Below are 24,030 nucleotides of genomic sequence, written 5' to 3' on the forward strand. Positions count from 1 at the left end.
TGCCTTTGGTATTTTCAGCTGAAGAAACATAAAGAGGCAGAGGGGTTGATAAATTTTGGAAACGGAAGAAGAAACAACCACCACCATGCTTGATTTGTGATTGTTCAGTTGGAGAGAATCTCATGTTTGGATTTTTTTGGTTTATAAACGGAGATCTGCATTTTACACACACAATTAGTGATTGGAAAGGAAATGAGTGAATTGAGAATTGAGAAATGGGAAAAAATCAGCGTGAATTGAAACGAAAATAAGAACGTGGTTAGTGGAGGGGCATTTTTGGAATATAAAACCAGACCAAGACACCATCAGTTTCTATGAGGTGCTTAGGATTAATAAATAGTAAAAGATAAGGATATTTGCAATGGTCACATTTTTCAAAAAAGATTTGCTTCCAAAAATAATAGTTGTTCCTTTGTACTTTTGTCCACGTCAGCATTACTGTTTACAGCACCTGGTAGTGCGCCTGCATCCCTTCAATAAATCCATTGGATTTGTACGAAAAACTTCATCCAAATTTGGCTAGGAACAACTGATCGTTCTTTTAAAATATGACGGGTAAATTTGAATATTCTCTGGGTTCAATAGTTGAGTCCTTTTTAGTTAAACTCTGGTAAGTTGAGTGTCCTTGACTAGTTGAGGTGTCCATCTAGTTACGGTTCAACCAAAGTTTTGAGTTCAATCTGATTTTTAAATACCATTTACTCAATTGCTTTCAGTTACGGGTCTGAGTTCATTTCAAATTTTTAGTCCAGTTTAGAAATATCAGTTGATATTATAGACTAGTTCGGTTTATATCAATTAACCTTAGTCTAGTTTTGCCTTTAAATCAGTTAACATCAAAACTTAATTTCTCAAAAAAAAAATTTCCCTTTTTGGTGTCAACAAAATTAAGCATTCATTTTTCTTTGATAAAAAAACTTAACAAGATTTGAATGAAGAATTTGATCTTTAATAATGATAACTGAAAATTCTGATATAATAGAAAATATTGAAACAACTGTTAATATCTTAAACAACTGATATAGAGAGTAGATAAGACATATTGTAGATAAAAAATAAACTCTGAAGATCTTTTATCTTCTCTGACTCCTGCCATGACACTGATAGCCCTGATGTCTTCTTTTTGACTTACTTGTACCTCTTCTCTCAGACTGAATTTGGCTCTGACAAGTTCTTGAGCTCTCTTCCCCTTTTTTGGCAATACCAATCGGGACTACTGACTGAATTTCAAGAGAATTTTCAAGAGATTTCATCTGCTCAGAAAGAGAGTCCATCTTAGAAGAAAGGCTGGTTTGAACTCTATCAACTTTGTCCTCGAATGTTTCGATCATTTTAGCAAAAGTTTTGTGGTCGGTTGACACTTGGGAGGTTGAGATTTTATCAAGGTTTCCAGAGAGAAACAATAAGTGAACGTCCTTAGGTAAGCTTGAGATGTCACTGATCAGTTTGTCTCTCAAATTGTTGAAATTTTCTTCATTAAGTGAATGGACAATCTTCAATTGCATGAACCTATGGAGATAGCCAAAAAAACAATATCAATATGCTCAATAAGATGATCCTCTATCTCGGAAGGTGTAGGGGAACCATGATGATCCTCAGCATTAGATGAAGTAAGTAAGTTTCTACTTGGACCAGCTTTGTCAGGATCAGTCTTGTGAATCTCATTCTCTGGGATCTTGACTGCTTGTTCATCATGGCTACTATGCTCAATTGATTTTCTTTTTTTTTTTAGAATATCCTCTTCCATTTCAATCTCAACTGGGAACTTCTCAACTGATATGTCCTCAGTTTCAGGCTCAAAAGTCTGTTCATGCACTGGCTCTTCAGTTTTGTCATCGCCTACTTTCTCCTCATCAGTCGTCTTGTCCTTACTTCTCAAATCATCAGTTTCTGGAATCTCTGGTACATCCTCTGTAGGGGATCGATTCCCTCGTGTCCGGAAACGCAACAGAAGTTTAAAATTTTATGTTAAAACTGAGCACTTGTGTAGCATTCAAAAACATTAAACATCCATAGGGTGTTTAAGAAATTTTTACCTATCAATCTTTAAAAGATTGATTATGGCTCCAACCAAATTGTGAACAACTTAGCTCTTAAAAAGGTAGACAGTTTCTACAAGCTTCTAAGAGCACACATTGCTCAAATATGGAACAAGCTTCTAAGAGCACAACTTGCTTGAAAATGGACTCCTTCAAATTAGGTCCACGGCTAGTCAAACTAGATCCACCCTAAATATGCTCTAGAATATTTAGAGCATTTTTCATTGAAAAATTTATTTGTCTTTTCTCCCAAGATGAAAAACAAAAATTGGAGAGAATGGGGATGATAGTTGTTAGAACCTAATTTGGGGGGGGGGGGGGAGCGGAGGGGGGCGATTAGGTTCTATTTGCAACTTTAGAAATTTAAAATGATTTTGCAAAACGCAAGCAGAAGACTTAGGGCAGTCAAAAATAAATGCAATAAGTAAATGATGAAAAGTAAATAAAGCAGTAAATAAGAGAGGATATGTTTATGGAAGTTCGACGATAAATCGTCTACGTCTCCTCTTCTTGGTTCAGGTCGATTAACCAAGGTATCACTAGCACTTCGTCTTGTCCTTGATTTCTACAAGTAATCCGATACAACAATAACATGATCACTGCGTTTTTTGGCCTTGAGGGCTCCAAGGATCCTCCGAACAGGTACTTCGTGGTCTCCGATCTTCACTCTGAAGAATATAAAAATGCTGGAAATACTTCGGACCATCCGAACTCCTTGACTTCGCAGCTTCTGAACCATCCTTCGAAGAATAAAAAATCTGGGAAATACTTCGGACCGTCCGATCCTCTATCGGATCGTCTGAACTCTGGTCTTCGCAGCATTCGAACTAGCATTCGAACTTTTATTTAATTCCCGAAAAATCATCGAATGGTCCAAACCTTCTTCGGACCCTCCAAAGTCTGCAATTCCGAACACTTAAAATTTTTCTTCAATTTTAGGCTATCGGTACTTGCTTTCAATATTTTTCTTTGACAAGAATTTTTAATATCTGCAAATTTCTCACATTAAAATATTAGTAAAAATTAACCTAGTTTTTAATCATCAAAACATAATATTTGAGACTTTTTAATGCATTAAAAACATTAATATCACAACACGAGATTTGTATGCGTTTAAGGCGTAACAATCTTCCCCTTTTTGATGATCACAAAACTTGGTTAAATAGAAAAAATAAAATATGAATTAAAATAAATAGAATAAACATTTGAATAACTTATAAACAATTAAATAACACTTAAACAATTAATCATTTAAGTAACTCCTAAATATTTAAATAACTCCTAAATATATAAATAACACTTAAATAAATATTTAGATAACTCCCCCTCAAATAAGCAACATATTTTAATTAATTTTTATTATTATTTAACCAATTTTATTCTCCCCATTTTCTGCGATAATAAAAAAGACTAGTAATTTAACAGAGATAAATAAAACATAAAATAATTTCATTATACAACTTATAAATTACATTTAAAATTTTAAAAAAAATACAACTTAAATGCAAAAATAAAATCTAAGTGTCGTCTTCATTCCGCGGCGGAGGATGAGCCATGAAGTGGTCAAATTGTGACTCCAACATAGCAACTCGAGTAGTCAGAGCATCGATAGAAGATGTAGAAGTTGCATAGTGACTGGTCAAGCTACCCTCAATGCGACTAACATTCGTCTCTAGACGATGTAGAGTCTCAAAAAGATGATCAGAAGAAAATTTATTTAGAGGAGTTGGGGGAACCTCAGGAGAAAGAAAAGGAAGATCACCAATATTAGGTGCACCAAAAGAAGAAGAAACTTCTTTTGAAGGAGGTCCAGAAGAAAATCCCATCAACTGAATAAAAGGTTGAAGTCTCGAATCAGAAATAAAAAATCTTTAATAGGATGAAATTTTGAAAAAACACAAGTTGGGTCATCAACCTACCGAGAGAAAACATGATTCCAAGATCATTGAAAACTTAATTCATATTTCACCTTAATCTTAGTTAACTAGACACAAGCGTTCTAAATTAACCCTTACCAATGAATAAACACAATACAAGCGATTAGATTTAAATCCAAGATAGCATGCAAACTAGTGAAATTGATAAATCTAGACAATACATACACAAGCGGATGTATTTAATCTAGTCAATCATTGTTCCTAAAATTTAATAAACTCACAAGCATACGATTATTAATTGCAGTTGCTTCACAAATTATATGATTCAAACAATTACGGATTTAAATTCTAATTTAGCAGTAGATTGTAAAGCGAAACCTTAGGGTGATCAATCCGAAAATCTCACATACAAGCATGAAATAATCCAAAACAACTTTTGATGCTCAAGAATAATCAAACACTGAAAATTTGAATCTCACAAACAAATAAACTCAAGGGCTTGTCTTCCTCAACCAAGCTCTAAAGCCTAGCCACAACGATTCATGAATTCTCTAGAAGATTTCATGAAAGAAAAAGTAAGTCTAAGAAAAATTAAGAAAACTGAGAAAAACCTAGCTGTCAAAGATGTTCTCCACGTTCTTAGCCTCCAAATCTGATGATAATCCCTTAAAATAAGAATAAAACGTATTAAATATAGCCTAGAGTACTCAAAAGACAAGTTTCCTAATTTAAAATATTTTCCCGAACTGCGCAGCTCGCTCTATCGGTTGAGTTTAGCAGATCAAGCGCGGAAAACTCTGACCCTTTTCTGTTATTTCAATTCTTCATCCGCTCGATCGGTTGAGTATGGCAGATCGAGCGGAAAAATCTCTGCCTCGAAATCTTTTCTTCTTTATGGTGCCCGCTCGATCGGTTAAAGTATGCAGATCGAGCGGCCAAAACTCTGAATCCATTTTCCAACCAAAATGCTATGTCCTACACAATAAACCCGAGATCATGTAATGTAGACACGATATATAAAATATGAACAAAATTCTTAATTAAAACACACAAATGCATGCAAAAAAACAACATAATGATATTAAAATATGCAACACAAACACGACTATCAGTGAGTGTCGTAGATCTAGCAGGTGTGCAGGTTGCCATCAAGGAATCTCATCCTCCTAAACAAGCTCAGTACATCAATCAAAGAGGTTATGGAGGCTATCGAGGTAACCCTGTCCCTAATAATATGGCGAGGGCTGAGTCTCTCCTTGATAGCTTGGAGACACATGTGGTCAATTTGGGCACTGTGCTAAAATCTATGGTGAATAATATTGTGCAGCTGGCGAATGCAGTGAAAGATCAAAACAAAGGTTAGTTCAAGAAGTAGGATTTCAAGAACTTGCAGCTGAAGTAGAGAAGGAGAAGGTGGTTGATGAGAACATTGTTGAGTTGAAGGATGAATCTGAATAGAAACCCATGTTTAAGCCAAAACTCCCGTACCCGCAGAGATTCAAGAAGAAAGTGTTGGATGAACAATTTGCAAAATTTCTTGAGATCTTCAAGAAACTTCACATCAATATTCCGTTTGCCGATGCTTTGCTGCAAATGCCAAATTATGCTAAATTCTTGAAGGAAGTGATGTCAAAAAAGCGGAAGCTAGAAGAGTTTGAGATGGTGAATTTGACTGAGGAGTGCAGTGCGATATTGCAAAATAAGCTACCACAAAAATTAAAAGATCCAGGGAGTTTTACGATTCCTTGAACTATTAGTTCTTCTAATTTCAATGATGCAATTTGTGATTTAGGATCTAGCATTAACTTAATGCCTTTGTCTGTTTTCAGGATTTTAGGACTTGGAGAGGTGAAGCCCACGACAATCGCATTGCAGCTAGCTAATAGATCTATCAAATATTCGCGTGGAATCATTGAAGATGTTATGGTAAAAATAGATAAATTTATTTTTCCTGCGGATTTTGTGGTGTTGGACATGGAGGAGGACGCAAATATGCCGTTGATTTTGGGGAGACCATTATTGGCTACTGCTGAAGCCAAGATAGACGTCAAGAAAGGAGAGCTTTCTATGGGAGTTGAATGTGAGAAGGTAATTTTTAATGTATTTAAGGACGCGAGAAATCCATCCATGGAGAGGGTGTGTATGATTGAGCAAGAAAAAAGAATGGAAAGCTATCGCAAGTTGAGAGTAATGTAGAAGTACGAAGGGAGAATGATCCGCCAGTGCCAAAGAAAAAGAAGAAAAAGAAAGAAAAATTTAAGAAGATTGTTCAGTATGTTTGAAGAGTAAAAGAGAAGGGGAAATCCTTCAAAAAAGCGGAACCGGGCTAGAACCTGTGACAGTCGGGCTATGGACTATAAATTAAGCGCTTCTTGGGAGGCAACCCATGTTATTTTTTTGCTTTAGTTGTTTTTGTTTTATTATTTTTTGTGCATGTTGAGACTAGACATCAATAATAATTTTGAGTTGTGTAGGTGAAAAATTGTGGAGCTGCAAGATTTTAAGAGATACCCCTGAAGAAGAGATTTGAGTGATTAAGATGGTGCCAAGTACTGAAGCTCGGCACCTAAGGTATGTGTCCTTGATTTTATTTTAATTTTGTACATTGAGGACAATGCACATTTTAAGTTTGGGGGGTGTTTAAAAATTTTGAAAAATTTGAAACATTTTCATGAGTTAGTTTGAGTTAAAATGCATGATGTGTAATTGTGTTGACTTATGATGAAAATATTTTTTTGTGCTAAAAGATCAATGTTAGCTATATTTAATCTTGAGTTCTCACTCATATGCACGAATGCCTTGATTGTCTAGACTCTTGTGATTAGAGAAACTTTGTGACTTTGTGAGTGAATTGGATGATTTGATTCTTAACTTTGGTGATTTATACTTGAAACCGAGGTAGACTTCTACGAGCTTGGAAATGATTTAGTCATTAAAATATTAAAAATTAATAACAACTTCATCCGGGTTATTGACGAGGAATTGAAATCCTAATTCCCTTGTATTTGACTAAGTATGCGGAAAAAAATGGGGTTGCAAATTTATGAAAAGTAAAAATATTAAATTTTTGAAAAAATTATACAACTCCATCCGGGCCTGAAAAGAGATTGGAATCCTAATCACCAATCCATGGCTAAGTTTTTGGAAAAAATGGGGTTGATGCTCCATCTGGGCTATAGACGAGGAGATTGAAATCCGAATCCTATCTTTAGTTGTAGCTAAGTCTGCGGGTAATTATTGGGGCTAAATAAAATAAAAACGGGTGCAAAATCCGGTGATTTTATGAAAACTGTGATGAACATGAAAGTACTTTTGATCTTAGTGAGTAGAAGTTGAACTTGATGGAGAGTGTTTTGAAACTAGAGAGCGGAATTAATGAATCTATGAAACAAACTTGTTGCATTAGTGTATCAAAAGCGAGGAGGATAGACAATATTGGCAAATCACAAACACACAAGAACTCTTAAGAAAATTAGCGGACATGTGTATTGAATCTTGAAATATAAAATTCGGAGGCTAACTATATTACATATTATTGTTTTGCTCGGGACTAGCAAAAGTCTAAGTTTGGGGGGATTTGATATGTGCAATTTATGCACTTAATTTATATATGATTTGACTTGGATTTTGTGATGTATCGAGTGGATATTATGTGTATTTGTTGTTGTTTTTATGAGATGCAAGGATTGGAGTTAAAGTACCGAGAAGAAACGGAAAGCTGAATACGGGACATCAAACTTCAAAAAATTAATGGGAATGTTTGAAACAACCAAATCCAATCTCCACTGTTCATAACGAAGATTGTGATGTTTTGAAGCAAATGTAAAAATTTCAGCTCGATCCGACGGTTATATTATAAATATTAATTTTTTAAAATTGTCACTCAGATGGAAAAATGCAGTAGCGTGGCTGCTCAAGAATGAATCGCATCTGCGCTTAAAGTCAGTTTTTGGATGAGAATTGAAGCGCCTCTGCGCAAGAATTAAGAGCAGCTGTGCTAATTGAAGAAAGTATGCGTTAATGAGAATAATGTCTGCGTGCACCTGCGCTTAAGAACATGAGCAGCTGCGCTTGTGGAGAATCATTGAAGAGCAGTTGCGCCATGATCAAAGAAAGTCTGCGCTAACGCATAATTAGGAAAAAACAGCAGAGCTTAGCAAATTTTGGAGACGTGTTCTTTGGGCATGATCTTGGGTTTTCATATACACATATAAAAGGGAATTTTTAGAAGAACAAAATGGGGGAGCAGCCGCAAAAACACACTGGATAAATTTCAGAGCACAATCGTGAGATTGAGGGAGGAAATCTGGAAAAAAACGTGAAGAGCATCAAACGACAAAGACGAAGATCGAGATTCTGGACACGACATCAAATATTCGGCTTTGTTTTATCTCTTTTATATTTATTATTTTTTGATTTAATGTTTAGTTTCATAAACATGATTTTTTTTTTAACAATATTTTGATTATGAACTAAATTTTATTAGTCTAGAGGGACGATGGAACCTGGTGTAGACGACTTTTACAACTTTTATTTTTATTGGATTGAATTCTCCTAGATTAATTTTTTTTCTAGTATTGATTGTCGTTTCAATTACTTGATCACTAATTGATTAGTTAAATTTATTCGAAATCATTTCTTGGGAGAGGGGATTTTGAATAGGATCAAAAGAAATTACACTGTTAATTGTTTATATAGCTCGGGAGACTATATAACGTTAATGGAGCCTTAAGAAGAACATTTTTTTACACATATCACTGCAATTAGATTCTTAATAGGGATAATGGAATTGAAACGTAGTTGATACATATTATTTGGCACTCGGAAGAGGGAAATAATAAACTTAAGTATTCTTGGCTATTAATTGAATGTAATTGATGAAAATAATTTAATTAGGAGTAGTTGTTGTTGAAACCATGTGAAATAAAAACCTCTAGACCATTTTCTCTCATTGATATTTCTGAAATTGTGTGCGCGTTTTGCTAAAATTTTCTGAATTTATTTATGTTGAAAACCAAAAATATTTATTTAATTTTCTAGATAAATTTTAGACTATTTTAATTACAAGCACTGAATAATTTTCACATTACTCCTCGTGGGATCGACACTCGATTCATCACTTTATTAAAACTTGACAATCGTGTGCTTGCGAGCGTAATTTTTGCAACATCTGTACGACCTTAACCTTAGACAGATCAACTGCTATCCCATATCTAGAAATGATATGGCCTAGAAATGCCACGTGATCAAGCCAAAACTGACACTTTCTGAACTTGGTATACAACTGTTGTTCTCTCAGAATCTGCGAAGCAGTCTACAAGTGCTGTCTATGCTCCTCTACGCTCCTCGAGTAGATCAAATTGTCGTCAATAAAGATAATAATAAACTGATCAAGATACGACTAAAATACACAGTTCATGAGATCCATGAAAACTGCTGGTGCGTTTATCAATCCAAACGACATCATCATAAACTCATAGTGGCCATAACGTGTCCGAAATGCAGTCTTGGGTACGTCCTCCTATCTGACCCGCAACTAATGGTATCCAGATCGCATATCGATCTTGGAAAATACCGAAGCTCTATGCAATTGATCAGATAAATCCTCTATCCTTGGCAGTGGATACTTATTTTTCACTGTAACACGGTTAAGCTCTCGGTAATCAATGCATAGTCTCATATTGCCATCCTTCTTCTTCACGAATAAAACTGCTGCACCCCAAGGTGAGAAACTAGGGAAAATAAATCCCTTCACTAGCAACTCCTGAATTTGCTCCTTCAGCTCTTTCATCTCGGTAGGATCAAGATGACACGGTGCCTTAGAGATAGGCACAGTACCAGGCAGTAACTAAATGCTGAACTCAACCTCTCGAACTAGTGGAGTTCCAGCTACATCCTCCGGGAAGATATCTGAAAAGTAGCGTACAACGTCTACATCCTCAACAGAACTAGTAGACGGATCTGCCACTACAACCACACTAGCAAGAAACCCCTGGCAACCCCTACGTAATAACTTACTCGCACGTACACAAGAGGTGACGTGCGGAACACTGTTGCTTTGGGCTGTAAAGAAGATAATTGGATCTCCACTCGTAGGGTTCAATGCTACCGTCGTATTCCAAAAGTCAATCAAAGCTCCATTGACTGTCAACCAGTACATACCAAGAATAAGATCAAATCCTGACATTGGCAATACAACTAGATCATCCCTAACTGCATTCCCCTGTAGCTCCAACTCTAACCCACTGAGCACGCAAGTGGTGAATAGAACCTCACCAGATGGTACGGTAATATCATAAACCGAACTAGATACCTTGGGTATAATGCCTACCCGCTCAATAAACGACTGAGAGATAAAATAATGCGTAGCTCTAGAATCTAGCAACGCAAACGTAGAAATATCTCTAATGCTAATTTTTCCTGCACGCAGAAGATTTTCCAACATATATAGACCATACTTCTAGAGAAACCAATTCGAACCAATTAGCATCTAATGTCCGAACCTAAGCATGCTAAATTCACAAATTAAAAAAATTCTACCTAGTCCTACTCATGCATTTCGAAAACAACAAGTAAAAGTAATCAAGTAATTACTCATGCAGATCTTAAATAACCATTCCATTAACTAAAATTTAAGAACGTAAATTAAGATTACCCGTGATGAGAGAAGTATCAGGGCCTGCCTCCTCTGCCTGCATCACAAATAAACGCCCCATGGTCTTCTTCTTCCTGGGATAGTTCCTTGAAATATGGCCCGGCTCCTTGCAATGATAATACTTGTCCAAACCATCCATACACTGTTCAGAATGAGGTCTCTAACACTCCCTGCAGAAAGGTACCCCTCGAGTGTTAGGGGCGACTGCCCCCTGCTGCTGCTGTCTCGGCTGGCCCTGTGGCCTCTACTGCTGTCTCGGAGGAATTGGGCCCTTAGAAGGCCCAACAAAAGACTTCTTTGTTGGATGCTGCGAAGACTGTCCTCTAGATTGCTGCTGAAACTGCCTCTTCTTCTCGTAGTCAGCCTGCATCTCCTTTCTCCCCTTCTCAGACCGACAAGCTCGGTTCACTGCTGCCTTATAAGTAATCACGTATGCCATGTACATATCATGCTTGATGTCAGAACTCAAGCCATTAGTAAAATGCCACGGCCTCTCTTTCTCATCTGAAGCAATCATGGGCACAAAGTGACACCCACGCTCGAACTCTCTCACATACTCTGCCACAGTCCTGTCTCCCTGTCAGAGACTCATGAAGTCAGGAATCAACTGGCCACGTACATCATCTGTGAAGTAATTCTCAAAGAAAGCCGTCTAGAAATCTTTCCATGACATCGTAGCCAGATTTAGACCAATCACTGCACCCTATCCCCAAAGAGCTGCATCATCCTTTAGCATGAAGATGACACATCTAACCTGATTGGCATCCTGAATCCCCATGTACGCAAATATAGTATCTAACGAACTTTCAAATCCTCATAAACGAGTGGATCAGTGGTTCCCCCAAACTCCTTTGGTCCATGCTTGCTGAACCTCTCAGCAATGTCCTCTTCTTGAGACTTACTTCTGCCTAGCTTGATGCTCGAGTATCCTAGTAAAACCATCTAACATGTCCACGTTGTCTCTCTCAAATGCTGTGAGTGGTAGGGCTGGAGGTGGAGGTGGATCCCGATTATCTCCATCGCGAACATCATGTCTCGGAGGCATACTGCAATTTCCATTTATCCCTCACGTAACCGCTATGCATAACTAAGTATTTTAATTTAAAGTCCTTATAACATAAATCAGTGAAACATAATTCATGTGTCCCATACGTAAAACATATAATTAAAAATCATTTTAAACTCACAGACTGACAGTGCGACTTCTAAACTCTATGTAGCAGGCTAGGTAACCCTCCAAGGAACATACTCTGATACCAACTGAGACGACCCTTACTTGCAAAGAATTTTTTTTATATTTTACTTTGAAATATTGATACTACATATACGCCCATACATATATGTATCTATACTTAAAATAGTTTTTCATAAACTATTATACAATATATAGTCGTTTGCATGTAATTAATTAAAATACTCAAACATAACTAAAAATATCATGCATAAGGGTTCCAAAACATAAATCATAGTCCAACGAAAAATCCATGCAAACGTCTAAAATCGCATAACCATGCAAAACAGTGAAAAGTATTAATCATGTGAGAAAATAAATAATGCATAAAAATCCCATAATAAAATACCATCATAAACTGGAAATGGTCACGGGTGCTAGCTGCCACGGATGCTCAGACTTCCTCACCGCCAGTAGGGACCACATCCTCAAAAATAGCATCAAACTTACCTGCACACCATTTAAATCTAATGAGCCTAGAGGCTCAGCATGCTCTACCTAGAAATAACAAATACCATATAATAAAATCGCATGCAAGCACATATCATTTAAAAATATCATGTGGCATCTTATGCATGCATGCTCGTAAAAACATTTGCATAATGCTGAGTCGTGAACATAAACATTATCATAATCATAATCTAATCTTAATACTTAACATAAATACGATATGTCATAATCGTAAAATCATCAGTGCGAGTCATATCAGTGATGTGTGACCATTAACATAAGCAATTGATCAATCTATAAAACCAACGTACGCAGCGGCAAGGTTCACCAAAACTTAAAACGTGGATCCCCTACGCCTCTATCCTACCACTTCACCAAACCTTAAAACATGGATCCGTAAGCTCATAAACATAAGTGGCGAGGTCATCGGACCTGGTATCCCGACTTCAAAACTCGTGAGTTGCCACAATCACATCAACTTCCCAAAAATAATTTTTTATATGACCTTAATCTTTCATAAAATAAATGCATGAATCGTGAGCTTAAAATATCATTTTTCTTAAAATTTGCCCGTAAATATATATTTAACTTATTTTTCATAAGAATTATACTTATATATAAATACACATACATATATATATATATTAAATATATATTTACGAAATATTTTACTTTTCACGGACTCGTTTGAGTAGCTGCCCCCCTCCCCAACTTAAGCTCATTAAACTAGACTGACCCATTTAACCACTTAACCCAACATAAAAATAGGCCCGATAGCTCTCATGGTTTTTAAGTCCCATGACAAGCAAATGGGCTCACTAAAATTACTAACTTAAGCCTAACAAAACAATTTAATCAGTCAAGACCATTAACATTATAATTCAAACACTTGAGCTTCTAATTAAATTACCCGGGCCCGAAATAAAATAACCAAGACCCATACCCATATGACATGACCCAATTAAAAATCTGACCCGACCCGGACGCCCCTGCCCGAGCCCTGCCTGTGCTGCTCGAACCATCTAAACCCTAACCCATTACCTTACAAACCCGCGCAACCCATACTTCCAGCCCTTCGGCCACCCTGCTCCGGCCACCACTGGCCGGAGCCCTGCCGGCTGGACCACTCCAAGGTCCTGTCGGAACTTCCCAGACTAGCCCTGGCTCGAACCATGCAGTACATTTCTCGGCCATGGGCAGTTTTCCAAGACCTGCGCACAACCCTTGCCCAACCACACCAGGGTTGGACCCCTCAAGAAACCCGACCCTAAGGGACCTCACTTGACCACCGAGCCATTAGGCAGCCCCCTCGAACCAACCATAAACATAAAATGGACAAAATTGAGCCACCATGTGCAAAACATGAACAATGATGCATGAACCATAAAATCTTAATTTCTAATCCACATTGAAATGCAACAACATATTTTATCATACTAAAACAGAGTATATATGATTTAAATTGGTGATAAAAGATGAATAAAACATGCCTTAGCTTCAAGAAAATCTAATATGGGTGCATAGCTCGCGGAGTGGGATGAACGGAATGCCCAAACTCTTGAATTTTCTCCAAAAAAAAATTTGTGTGGTGTGTCTTGTGTGTGGGACTGTTGCCACCCCCTTTAGCTTGAGTTCCAAGTTTTCGAAAATGAGGGTGATGGAGGAAATGAAATTAGGTCTAGGTATTTGTTTGTGTAACTAATGGGTTGGGCTTCCAAATAAATTAGTTAATAAGGCTTAAAATCACTAGCCCAATACAACACTAAATTTTGACATTAAATTCTCCCCAATTTTTGTAATAAATAGAGGCCTATTTTTAAAAGTACCCTAAAAGCTCTTAAAATGGCCTAGTAAGGTGAAAATGGGCTTTTAATTATATATATATATATATCCAAACTCTCCAATAAATTAAGTCTCAAAATAGTTATTTTGGACTCTAGAAAACCTTAGACATAAATTTTGATAAAAACTTTTACCTCGTTCGTCCACGGTCCCGTCTACGCTATCGTAATTCGATTTTTTTCTTAAAAATTCATAACTCTCAAAATAATTGGTTAAATGTCATTATTAAATTTAAAACACATAAACATGCCAAATAATTCACATAAAAAATATCATTTAACCCCTTTAATTTATTTTTAAAATAACTAATTCCCTAATTATGCATACGATTTTACGTAAACAAATTTCTAGGCGTTACATCATAGTTGAAGTGGAAGTTAGCATTATGATATGTGTTCTTGCATGATCAATGTTATTATTTATGACAAATAAATCACACAACAATTCATTATGAAGAAATAATACATCGTGGATAAGCATCCACACTGATCTTTACTTGAACGATACAAAATAATTGAGAAACTAATCGAGATTAGTTTTAGATGTCCCTCCAACCGAAGTCGCCACAAGTGTTGTTTGTCGAGGCGTTCTTGACCGAGTTCTTGCCCTTCTTGCCATCTTCTTCCTCTCAGCACTTTCCAAATCCATGAAACTCTTTACGAGCCTAGTAATATTTCTCTGCTTACAGTAGATCTCAAGATCACACCTCTCTTGGAATCCAAACCGATCTTTCAATCTTCAACTATGTGCTTATGGATCGTGGTCTGATCCATTATTATCGGAAAATCAATGATTGGAACACCAACAAAAATACACTCCATACTAGAATTCCAACCACAATTCGTCCAGAATCCCCCAACGGAAGGGTGACATAAAACCTTCATCTGTTCACACAAAGGCACTACTCTCCCTAAATGGCCACATTTTCCTTTAGCCTCTCGGATTCGCCACGAGCCACCCACAAGAACTTAACACCACTTCTGTGCGAATAGAAATAAATCTTCCCAAAGTACATATAACAATTAAATTAAAGGTTGAGAGTATAGCCAACCGAAGCAGTCATCGTGCTCGTTTTGGTTCGTCGAGAAAGACATGGCTTTCTAAAGATTGGAGTAAGATATGTCTGGGCCAAACATGTATATTGTTGTAGTAGATGTCCTTGTTGGCTAGAGATTTTATTGACCTGTGTTTAAATAAAAATCTTTATTTTTAATATAATTTACATTTTATATTTATTATGACATTTCTTTATCTGTATACCCATGCCAGTTGCATAGATAAAGACATTGAATATATTATAGTATTATAAATATGAGGTTGTACATCTGATGACAATCATAAAACACATATTTGAGTTAATGTATTCTAAACAAGTTCTTAGTCGATTAAGCCGCCTAAAGAAAGATAAAGGTCATTTGAGCTTGAGACTAGCATCCATGATGTTGTGTGCCACGTTTAACTGGAAAGGACATAGAGATGTTCAAACATACAAGATAGGTGCTCATTTGATGAGTTCACTGATCAACCCTCCCTAGGACTTTCCAAGTGGTTATTATTCATCGAGTAGATAAGTCCATGATTATGGTAGTACATCATTAGCCCTTATGACCTAGGACAACACTGAGGCTCTATACGCTAGGGCTGCACTTTGACTTGTTTATCGAATCTGTGAGAGTCATCAGGTGGTGAGATTTAGTGTAGTTACGACACGTGTAGGAGCCAGTTCATTACAGTCGGGGATTCATCGCTCGTCTACGGGTGTGGATATCCTATGTGATCTGAAGAGATAATAATGCATGGAGTCTCTGGTCGGAGCAAGATATGTGCTTTAAGGAAATGAGTTTCTCTAATTAACATGCGATGTCACTGTGTGTAAGGTCCAAAAAATCCAAAAACTTACTAACGATAATTTATTTAAATAGTATTGAGAATTTTGTGTTTAAATGTTAGAATATGAAATCTTATGCTAAAAGTTAGTTTTAATGTTTTCAAATATGAGTTAATTCCGGTGACCAAGGCAGTCGAGACTAGCCTACGAACTAGGTTTAAGTAATTTTAAGTTGAAATGTGTTGATTGTACAGATTTTATGTTAAAAATTGTGTAAGGCTCAGAAAATATTAAGTTATTAATTATAGAATTTGAGATTTAAATTCTGTAATTTATGGATTTGAGAATTTATGGAAATTATAGATTTAATTTCCGAGCCGAAAATATTTAATTTGAGAATTTACGGATTTTGAGATTTAAATTCCGGGAATTCTTAAACTAAAAGATTAAATATTCGATTTGAATATTTATGGGCTTTAAGAATTAATTTCCGAGTTTCGAGAATGAAAGAAGATTTAATTCGACGGTGAAATCCAAGCAGGGATTAATTTGCAAATATAGAGAAGTTCAAGGACTAAACTGCAAAAATGTCCGAAATCATTTAATTTTAATCCGAGAATATATAATTTGGGAATATTTAGAGTTTTGATTTAAAGTCTAATATTCTTAAATTATTTATGATTGAAATTGAATTAAAAAGAGGGCTGAGGACTGAATTGTAATTTGCGAAGTTTCAGGGACTAAATTGCAATTTATGCAATACATATCCGATTTTTAAATGGCTTAGTCAGCTTCAACGTGTGTAATTGAGATTTTATTCAGAATATTGAGCAGAGGAAGCCGAACCCTTCTTATTTTATTTGATTTCCGATTTTCAAAACCCCGTTAACTTTTGATCCGATCCCCCGATTTCGATTCCGATTCCAAAAATAGTTCTGGAATCCTTGCGGAGAGGACTTCAATTTGATGTAAGTATTTATTTACTTCGGCGTGTTTTGAAGATTGAAATATGACCGAGATCAGAAATTGTTGTTATGCGCATGTTTTTGAAATGATATGTGGATCGTACCGAAACCGAACCGAGAAATGAACAACATATGAGTTTTATATGAATTCCAGTTGATATTCGATGATTATAGCTGTTGTTATGAGGATTAGGATGATGTCTTACTGATTTGGATATACGTATGAATTGTATTGAATTTGAAAATGATTTCGATATTTCGTCGGTTACCGATTTTAAATCTCTACACCGTCGATTAATGTTTTGAGATTGTTTTGATAGCCGATGATTGAGCTAAGACGTTATTTGAGATGTTATTGATGTTGTAAAAATTTTATTCTTCCATGTCAGATTAGTTTTGGAGGCTAACAAATAAAGAACTTTGAATTCGAACCGAAGAAGAAGAAGTTGAGGTTTGAAGTGAATTTGGTTGAAGATGAATGATGATTTTGAATCGATTTTGAAATGATAGGCTTGAACAAAGTTTGATATGAATGTTTTTATGTTATGTTTCAGATTTGAAGTGTTCAAAACCTAGAAAATTCGAAGGTATAAGACGACATCGCAAGTCAGGGATTTGAAACTCGAGAATGAAGATTCTTGAGTTGTCCCGCCAAAATCACATAATTGTTTATTGCTTTGATTTTATTTGATGTTTTCGATCCATCTCAGGTAGTGGATCTTTCAATTCGATATGTTGTTGATATGATATGTATGGAATTGATTCTATCGCCAAGGTCTGAGGCGACCTTATTTTTGAGTCACGAATGGCTACGATAGATGGATATCCATGTCAAGATCGTTTACGATCTTGATGGCAACGACGTTATATGAATCAATTCTTATTCAAAGCGTTGAGTGCTCTATTATTGAGTCGATATGTTTAGAGTCATTTGATATGATTAACGCTTTATATGTCGATTATAATGGGAATGATTTCTCACCGAAGTTTATCTGGTTGTTGCTTTTTTTTGTATGTGTGCATTGCAACAGATGGGGCAGGAGCTAGTCTGATAGGACATTGACAGCTCGGGAGCGAGACTTAGCAAGTGTGGACTCGGGTTTAAGCTGAAGAATGGTATTTAGACAGCATCGAACTTGACATGAAACTTTGTTTTAGAAGCTCACTTTTGAGACTTGGTGTAGCTTGTAGTTTTGTGTTTTTTATGCTATTCGTTTGATGTAATAAACGCATGATTTGATGCTTGAAACCTCTTACATGTATATATGCATGTTTTAGAATTGATAAATCAGGATTTGAGTTGGTATTTGACTGATTTGGATTGAAGACCAAGCTTTGACAGCAAAATGCAATCTGCAGAATTCTGAAGCAGAGGTGCACGCTCGATCCTGTGAACTCGTAGGATCGAGCGCGACCCGTGAAATTTCAAAACAGAGAATTGAGCAATTGGAGCTCTCTTGATCGTGTGAGTACATGGGATCGAGTGCGGCCTGGAAATTCTGAAATCCGAGAGCTGAGGAATTGGGCTCGCTCGATCGGACGAGTTCATCCGATCGAGCGAGGTTCTTGATTTTTTTTTTTTAAAAAAAATTTGTTTTAAGCTCTTGGTTTTAATATTCTTTTCATGTTTGATTACTTGTTCATTAATCATTAATTATCCTAAGATTAGATTAGCAACCTGAGGTCCCCACAAATTGTGTGTAGCATTTTATTTTAAAAGTTAGAGGAAAAAAATTTAAAAATAAAGTAATTTTAATTCAACGGGCCAGTTTTCGGCCCAGCAACTCACTGCCAAAACTTGGCTTCAAGAACCGAAATCCCTTTTAAATGATGTTTTGAAGTTTTAAATTCATTTTAAGGTCTTTTAAGATTTTTCATGGAAAATTTTCAAGTTTTGAAACCAAGAACAGAAATAACGACTCATATGGATCGATTTAGCTATATAGTGCATCTATATGTAGTTTTCTTCACGAATATTATGTTCATTAAAAAAGATGAAGTTTTATGAATGTAAAGATGATGTGCTCATTTTATTTAATTAACATGCATGATTTCAAACACGAACGATTTTAAGTCCATGGCATGTAATAGCTTGAAAGGCTATGTTTTATAGGGATATGCCGATGTTTATGAAAGAAAATGATTAAGCATGAGGAAGTTTATGAGAAGTTGATGATGATGTTATGACGATGATTTTTACGATGTGAAAAAATATTTTGATGTCTTGTGTATACTTGTGGTGGCAGTACGGGATTGGTGCCACGGGATGAGCTTCGGGGAGGGCCTTTTCAAAAGAATGAAAGTTTATGCTATCGGTGACGGTGGGTATGTGGCGGTACACATAGTAGCATAAGTATAGTATGTGTTGTACCAAATTATATGATTGTTGTACAACGACCGTGATCATGAGACCCAATAGCTCTAATGGTTGCCACGTTTACGCATATTTCATCACCTCAAAATAAAGTAGTTGACCTTATTTTCTATGCATGATTATGTTGTTAGACACGTCCAATGCATGTTTAAGATTTTGATTATGTATACTTTATTACATATGTATGCTTGTTGAGTCTTTAGATTTACTATACTTGAATGGTGTGGGTGAGAAAAATACAGTTAATGAGTATGACGTTGGAAAAGATGCGGAGTGATTGAGGAAGCAAGGAGTTGCATGCCAAGAATGTTATGAACCATGTCAAGAAAAGATTTATGTTTCCCAAACAATTTTCTTATTATTAGTGTTTTGAAACAATTTTTATACATTGCAAGTTTTTTTTAGTTATCACTTTGATAGTTTGGAACACACGATGTTTTTGATTTGCAAGTTAGCACATATTTTTTTACCAATTTATGAAAAGTATTTTCTACAAAATTTTATTTTTTCTCATTTTTATGAGCGTGTCAGAAGGTGACGTCGTGAAAGACGTCACACTATGTATCTTTTGATATATTTCACATGGTTATCGAATCTCGATCAGCCTTCGATATACCGATGCTTAAAGATTCGATCGGGATATGAGATAAAGGGGCTGTACTATTGTGAGACCCCGATTCTAATCATCTAATCAAGAGTTAATCCTATCGATAATCATTCAAAGGCCAAGAGATAAGACACCAAATAAAAAAAAATTATTTCAAGTGAATAGTGCCGTGCTCGATCCTAGAAAATTCCAGGATCGAGCGCACCATATTCCTGAACTCTTTGCCGAGAAAAATAATAAGTGTCGCGCTCGATCCTATAAAATTTCAGGATCGAGCGCACCATCTGATCTAAGTTATTGCCTCAAAATAAACAGGGGCCGCGCTCGATCTCAGAAAATCGTAGGATCGAGCGCACCCTGGGATCCAGATTTTTCCAGAAAATTGAACATGCTTCAAATCTCAAATCAACAATTCAACTCAATCTAATATCAATCTAACATGCTCAATTCCGAATCCAACAACATGTAATCAACATAAAAACTTCAATATTAATCATTCATAATCAATTCTAATATTCAACAATGCTCGAGTTCTAAACATGCTTTCAAAACATAAACTAAATTGGCATGCATTTCCAATTCTAACTCGAAGTCCCACTTCTATTCTTCATTCTCGTTCTATCCCTGTAGTCTTTGACTCGATCCTGCCCACCTGTTGCCAAGTACACGTAGAAACAAAGACAACAGCTAGATAATCCGGTGAGAATAATATTCCCAGTAAAAGAGACTGACATGCAATCAAATAAACATATCAAGTCATGATATGAATTCATTCCTCATATAATCAATTAATCCATTTAAGTACTGAATTAAAATGATATGCATGTCTTTAAAACTTCTGGATTATCAGACTCAGATAATCAAATGGAATTCTTCTTTCTTTCTTTCTTTCTTCGGTTTGGGATCCCGAGGTTAAAATATCCAACAATCACACCAAACTCTCTTTTTGAGGTGGACGAGGTATATTTTAATACTCTAGACTCCAGAGCATTATAGAGAGTTAATCGACACTTGTAGTAATTCGCCTACCAAGGCCACTCAACTATAATCTCCAGATCGTCTAATTCAAAATGAATAATCATTCGGCTCAACATGAATGCATATGTCATCTCATGCATTCAATCACATTTTCAATCATCAATTCAAATAAACATTCAATCATGATTTCAAATAAGCATTCAATCATGATGTCAAATAAGCATTCAATCATGCAAGTATCTGAATTTCTTCGGAACACTCGAATAAATTCGGATTCGAGTTAATCGTTCCATTCAAGTCTAAGTCATCTTTTACCTTATTCACTTCGAAGGTACTTCAATCTGAAAAATCAATAATAAGGATAATAATCAATATCCAATCAAATTCATTCAAAACTCAATCAAACTTCTTCGATCGATAAATAAGAAAATCGATACTGTACCGACTTCAATCTTCCAAACTGTCCAATGCTGCTATCTCGCAACTCTGCTGACTTCAATTCAATCTATTAGAAGGAGTCATAAGGATCAATATCGACATCAAAAGCTCACTCAAACTCGATACGATCAAAACATAAAAATGATATCCAAAACTCAAACTGACGGCATAACGGCTATAAACTGATCAAACCGGAAACGCAGACAACAATTCAATAATCCAATAAACTCATTTCAATCAATACATATCATTTCCAATCCAATCCCAACACATCTCAAATTCAAAGATTTTGAAAATCACTAAGAAAATCATAACAATTCTGATCGTTGTTAGATCTTTGAACCGTCTTAGATATACTATCACAGCTATCTCATAATCATCCTCTCCGAATATCAATCAATTCTAAAGACATCCGAAAATTCAAACCTCTTAGAAATAAGAGAAACTTACTTTCAAATGGAGCACTCGACGCTATGATCGCAGATATCAAGTCAGAATTCAATTCTATCGGACGGATTGAGCTAGAATGGAAATCCCAAAGCTTGGAATTGAAATGGGGCGATTTCCATGGTGGGAGGCAAGGAGGATGATGATGATGGAGTGAAAAGGAAGAGTCAAAGCCTCTTAAATATCTAACAATTCTCGTATTTGCATTTTAGTCCTTGAAAATTTTGAAAATTGCATTCTAGTCCCTGATCCAAATCGAATCGGCCCTCGACTTCCTAAATCTCTGATTATCTCAAATAACATTAATTAATATAAGAACAGGGCGTTACAATTCCCCCCCTCTAAGAAAAGATTTCGTCCTCGAAATCAATTACAGTTCTAACACAAGGTCGAGGATAGAATCACAGGACTGCAATAAGAATTTACATATCGGAACTAAGTCCAAAATATGCTTCCAATCTAACTCTGAATCATTCGTCTCAATCAGTTCGACATCTCAACAACAGGAGAAAGTCAGAAACTCTAGTCGATTAATTCATCAACATTCCGTCCGTCTATCAAAAGTCGTTTCATCCTCGTCAAAACATCCTTACAATTCAGTCACATTTCGAATCATTTACTGTTCTAACTCATGTGACATAGAAAGTTCATCTCGAAAATGAAAGAGATCTTCATCTCTCCTCGTACAACTTCTAGAGAGGTGTTTTCCATATATCATTTGATCGGTGCCGTTGTACAAAGTCTCCACAAAATCAAAAATTCTGCCAACTAGTGCTAAGTAGAGCACTACAACTCATGGCTATTCCTCTAAAGTTCAACTCATCTGATCTGGCTGTACGTCGTTCTGAGGGTATCGAATCGAAAATAGTTGAAATCAACAACAAAATTCTCTTCAAAGTATATGCCGAAAGAACAATAACATCAAGGATCTCTGTCTAGACTGACAGACTTCGGCAATTCATGACATCTGACAACCTCTGACAAGATATCAATTCTCTGTTCTTCATCAAAATCATTCTGTATAGAAAACTGTAGCGGATTCCATCAATCAAATAATCAAAAACAGACAGTAGATAAAATAAGAATAATTCCAAAATTTCAATAAGAAGAAATCCCAGCACTGAAAGATCATCAGCACTGAAAATCAGAATACATGAAAGCGGATAATCAGAAATTCCATGATCAGATAATAAGGATCGAAGAAATTCATTAGGTCCAAACCGAAATTCAAACATCGAGTTTAACATACAGCTATTCGGCGTACAATTCTGAAAAGATTCTTGAAATATCTATACGATCAGTACAATTCTCATAACCAGAAAACAAGAAATTCATCAATAAGAATTCCTAATTTCAACTAATACTTCAGAAAGATTCGGTCAACAGAAAATTCTTCAACAATGCAGGAGTATTCGTCAAATCAAACGGCCTGTCCAAAGTTCAAAACGGCCAAACTTAAACCCGGAAACGATTCTGAGAAAGTTCTCTCTTTACGAACCTCCTGTAGATAAAATTCGGATCCCCATTCAGTGTCGAACTCGTTCTGACAATCGGGACCAATCTAGAAGTTCATTCCGAACAACTTCAGTCGTTCAATAACCAATGGCACATCAACTAGTTCAGGTTACAATCCAATACATCAACTGTAAAGCTTCGAGAGTTCATTCATACTATTCTGTAACAACAATCATTCAATAGAATAAATCAAGAATTCTTAGAATCGAGAATTCTTAACGGGGGATTCCATCACTCGTTCAACGATACTCAAATGACATCTCATCTCGGACTCACAAAGTAGCCTTGCCACGAAAATCATCAGAATGTGATCCCAATTCCCTTCTGAATCAGAATAGACTGTACAACGGAAATTCGGATTGCTCTCTTTCTGACTGCTGACAGTTCAAAACATCAGAAGTGTAGTAGCCCGTACCCTAATTGAGTAATTAAAGGATTAATGCTAATTAAATAAATTGGGTATCGGACGGATCGGAAGCTCCAAAAGCATGATCGGAAGCTCCGATCAGGATCGGAAGCTCCGATCAGGATCGGAAGCTCCGATGAGCGATCGGAGTCACCGATGATATTACGTCATCCATGACGTGTGGTTGGATCGGAAGCTCCGATCAGGATCGGAAGCTCCAATCACCCCTATCCGGAATCAACAAGTGATATTTTGAAACGTGGCAGATCAGGATCTTCAGAAGCTCCGATGGCAGGATCGGACGTTCCGATCGAGGTTCGGACGTTCCGATCAAGGATCGGAAGTTCCGATCGTTGTCTATAAATAGAGGGCCGATGC

General features: G+C 36.2%; 1 protein-coding gene across 1 annotated transcript; it reads right to left on the reverse strand.

Moving 5' to 3' along the window:
- Window positions 1-9,764: 9,764 nt before the first annotated feature.
- LOC140889894 (uncharacterized) lies at window positions 9,765-10,710 on the reverse strand. The gene is made up of 2 exons (XM_073297633.1): window positions 10,572-10,710; window positions 9,765-10,336 (listed from the first exon to the last, which is right to left on the reverse strand). The coding sequence occupies exons 1-2, from the start codon at window positions 10,708-10,710 to the stop codon at window positions 9,765-9,767; spliced, it is 711 nt and encodes a 236-aa protein (XP_073153734.1).
- Window positions 10,711-24,030: the final 13,320 nt, after the last annotated feature.

Source organism: Henckelia pumila, chromosome 3 (genome assembly GCF_033568475.1).
Source record: "Henckelia pumila isolate YLH828 chromosome 3, ASM3356847v2, whole genome shotgun sequence".
NCBI lineage: Eukaryota > Viridiplantae > Streptophyta > Magnoliopsida > Lamiales > Gesneriaceae > Henckelia > Henckelia pumila.

Bases quoted from the DNA above. Each gene is read 5' to 3' on its own strand.
- LOC140889894 (XM_073297633.1), bottom strand. From the start codon at position 10,710: ATGGATGGTTTGGACAAGTATTATCATTGCAAGGAGCCGGGCCATATT. The intron at 10,337-10,571 runs GTAATCTTAATT...TTCTGCGTGCAG, and splicing joins TGATACTTCTCTCATCACGG to GAAAAATTAGCATTAGAGAT.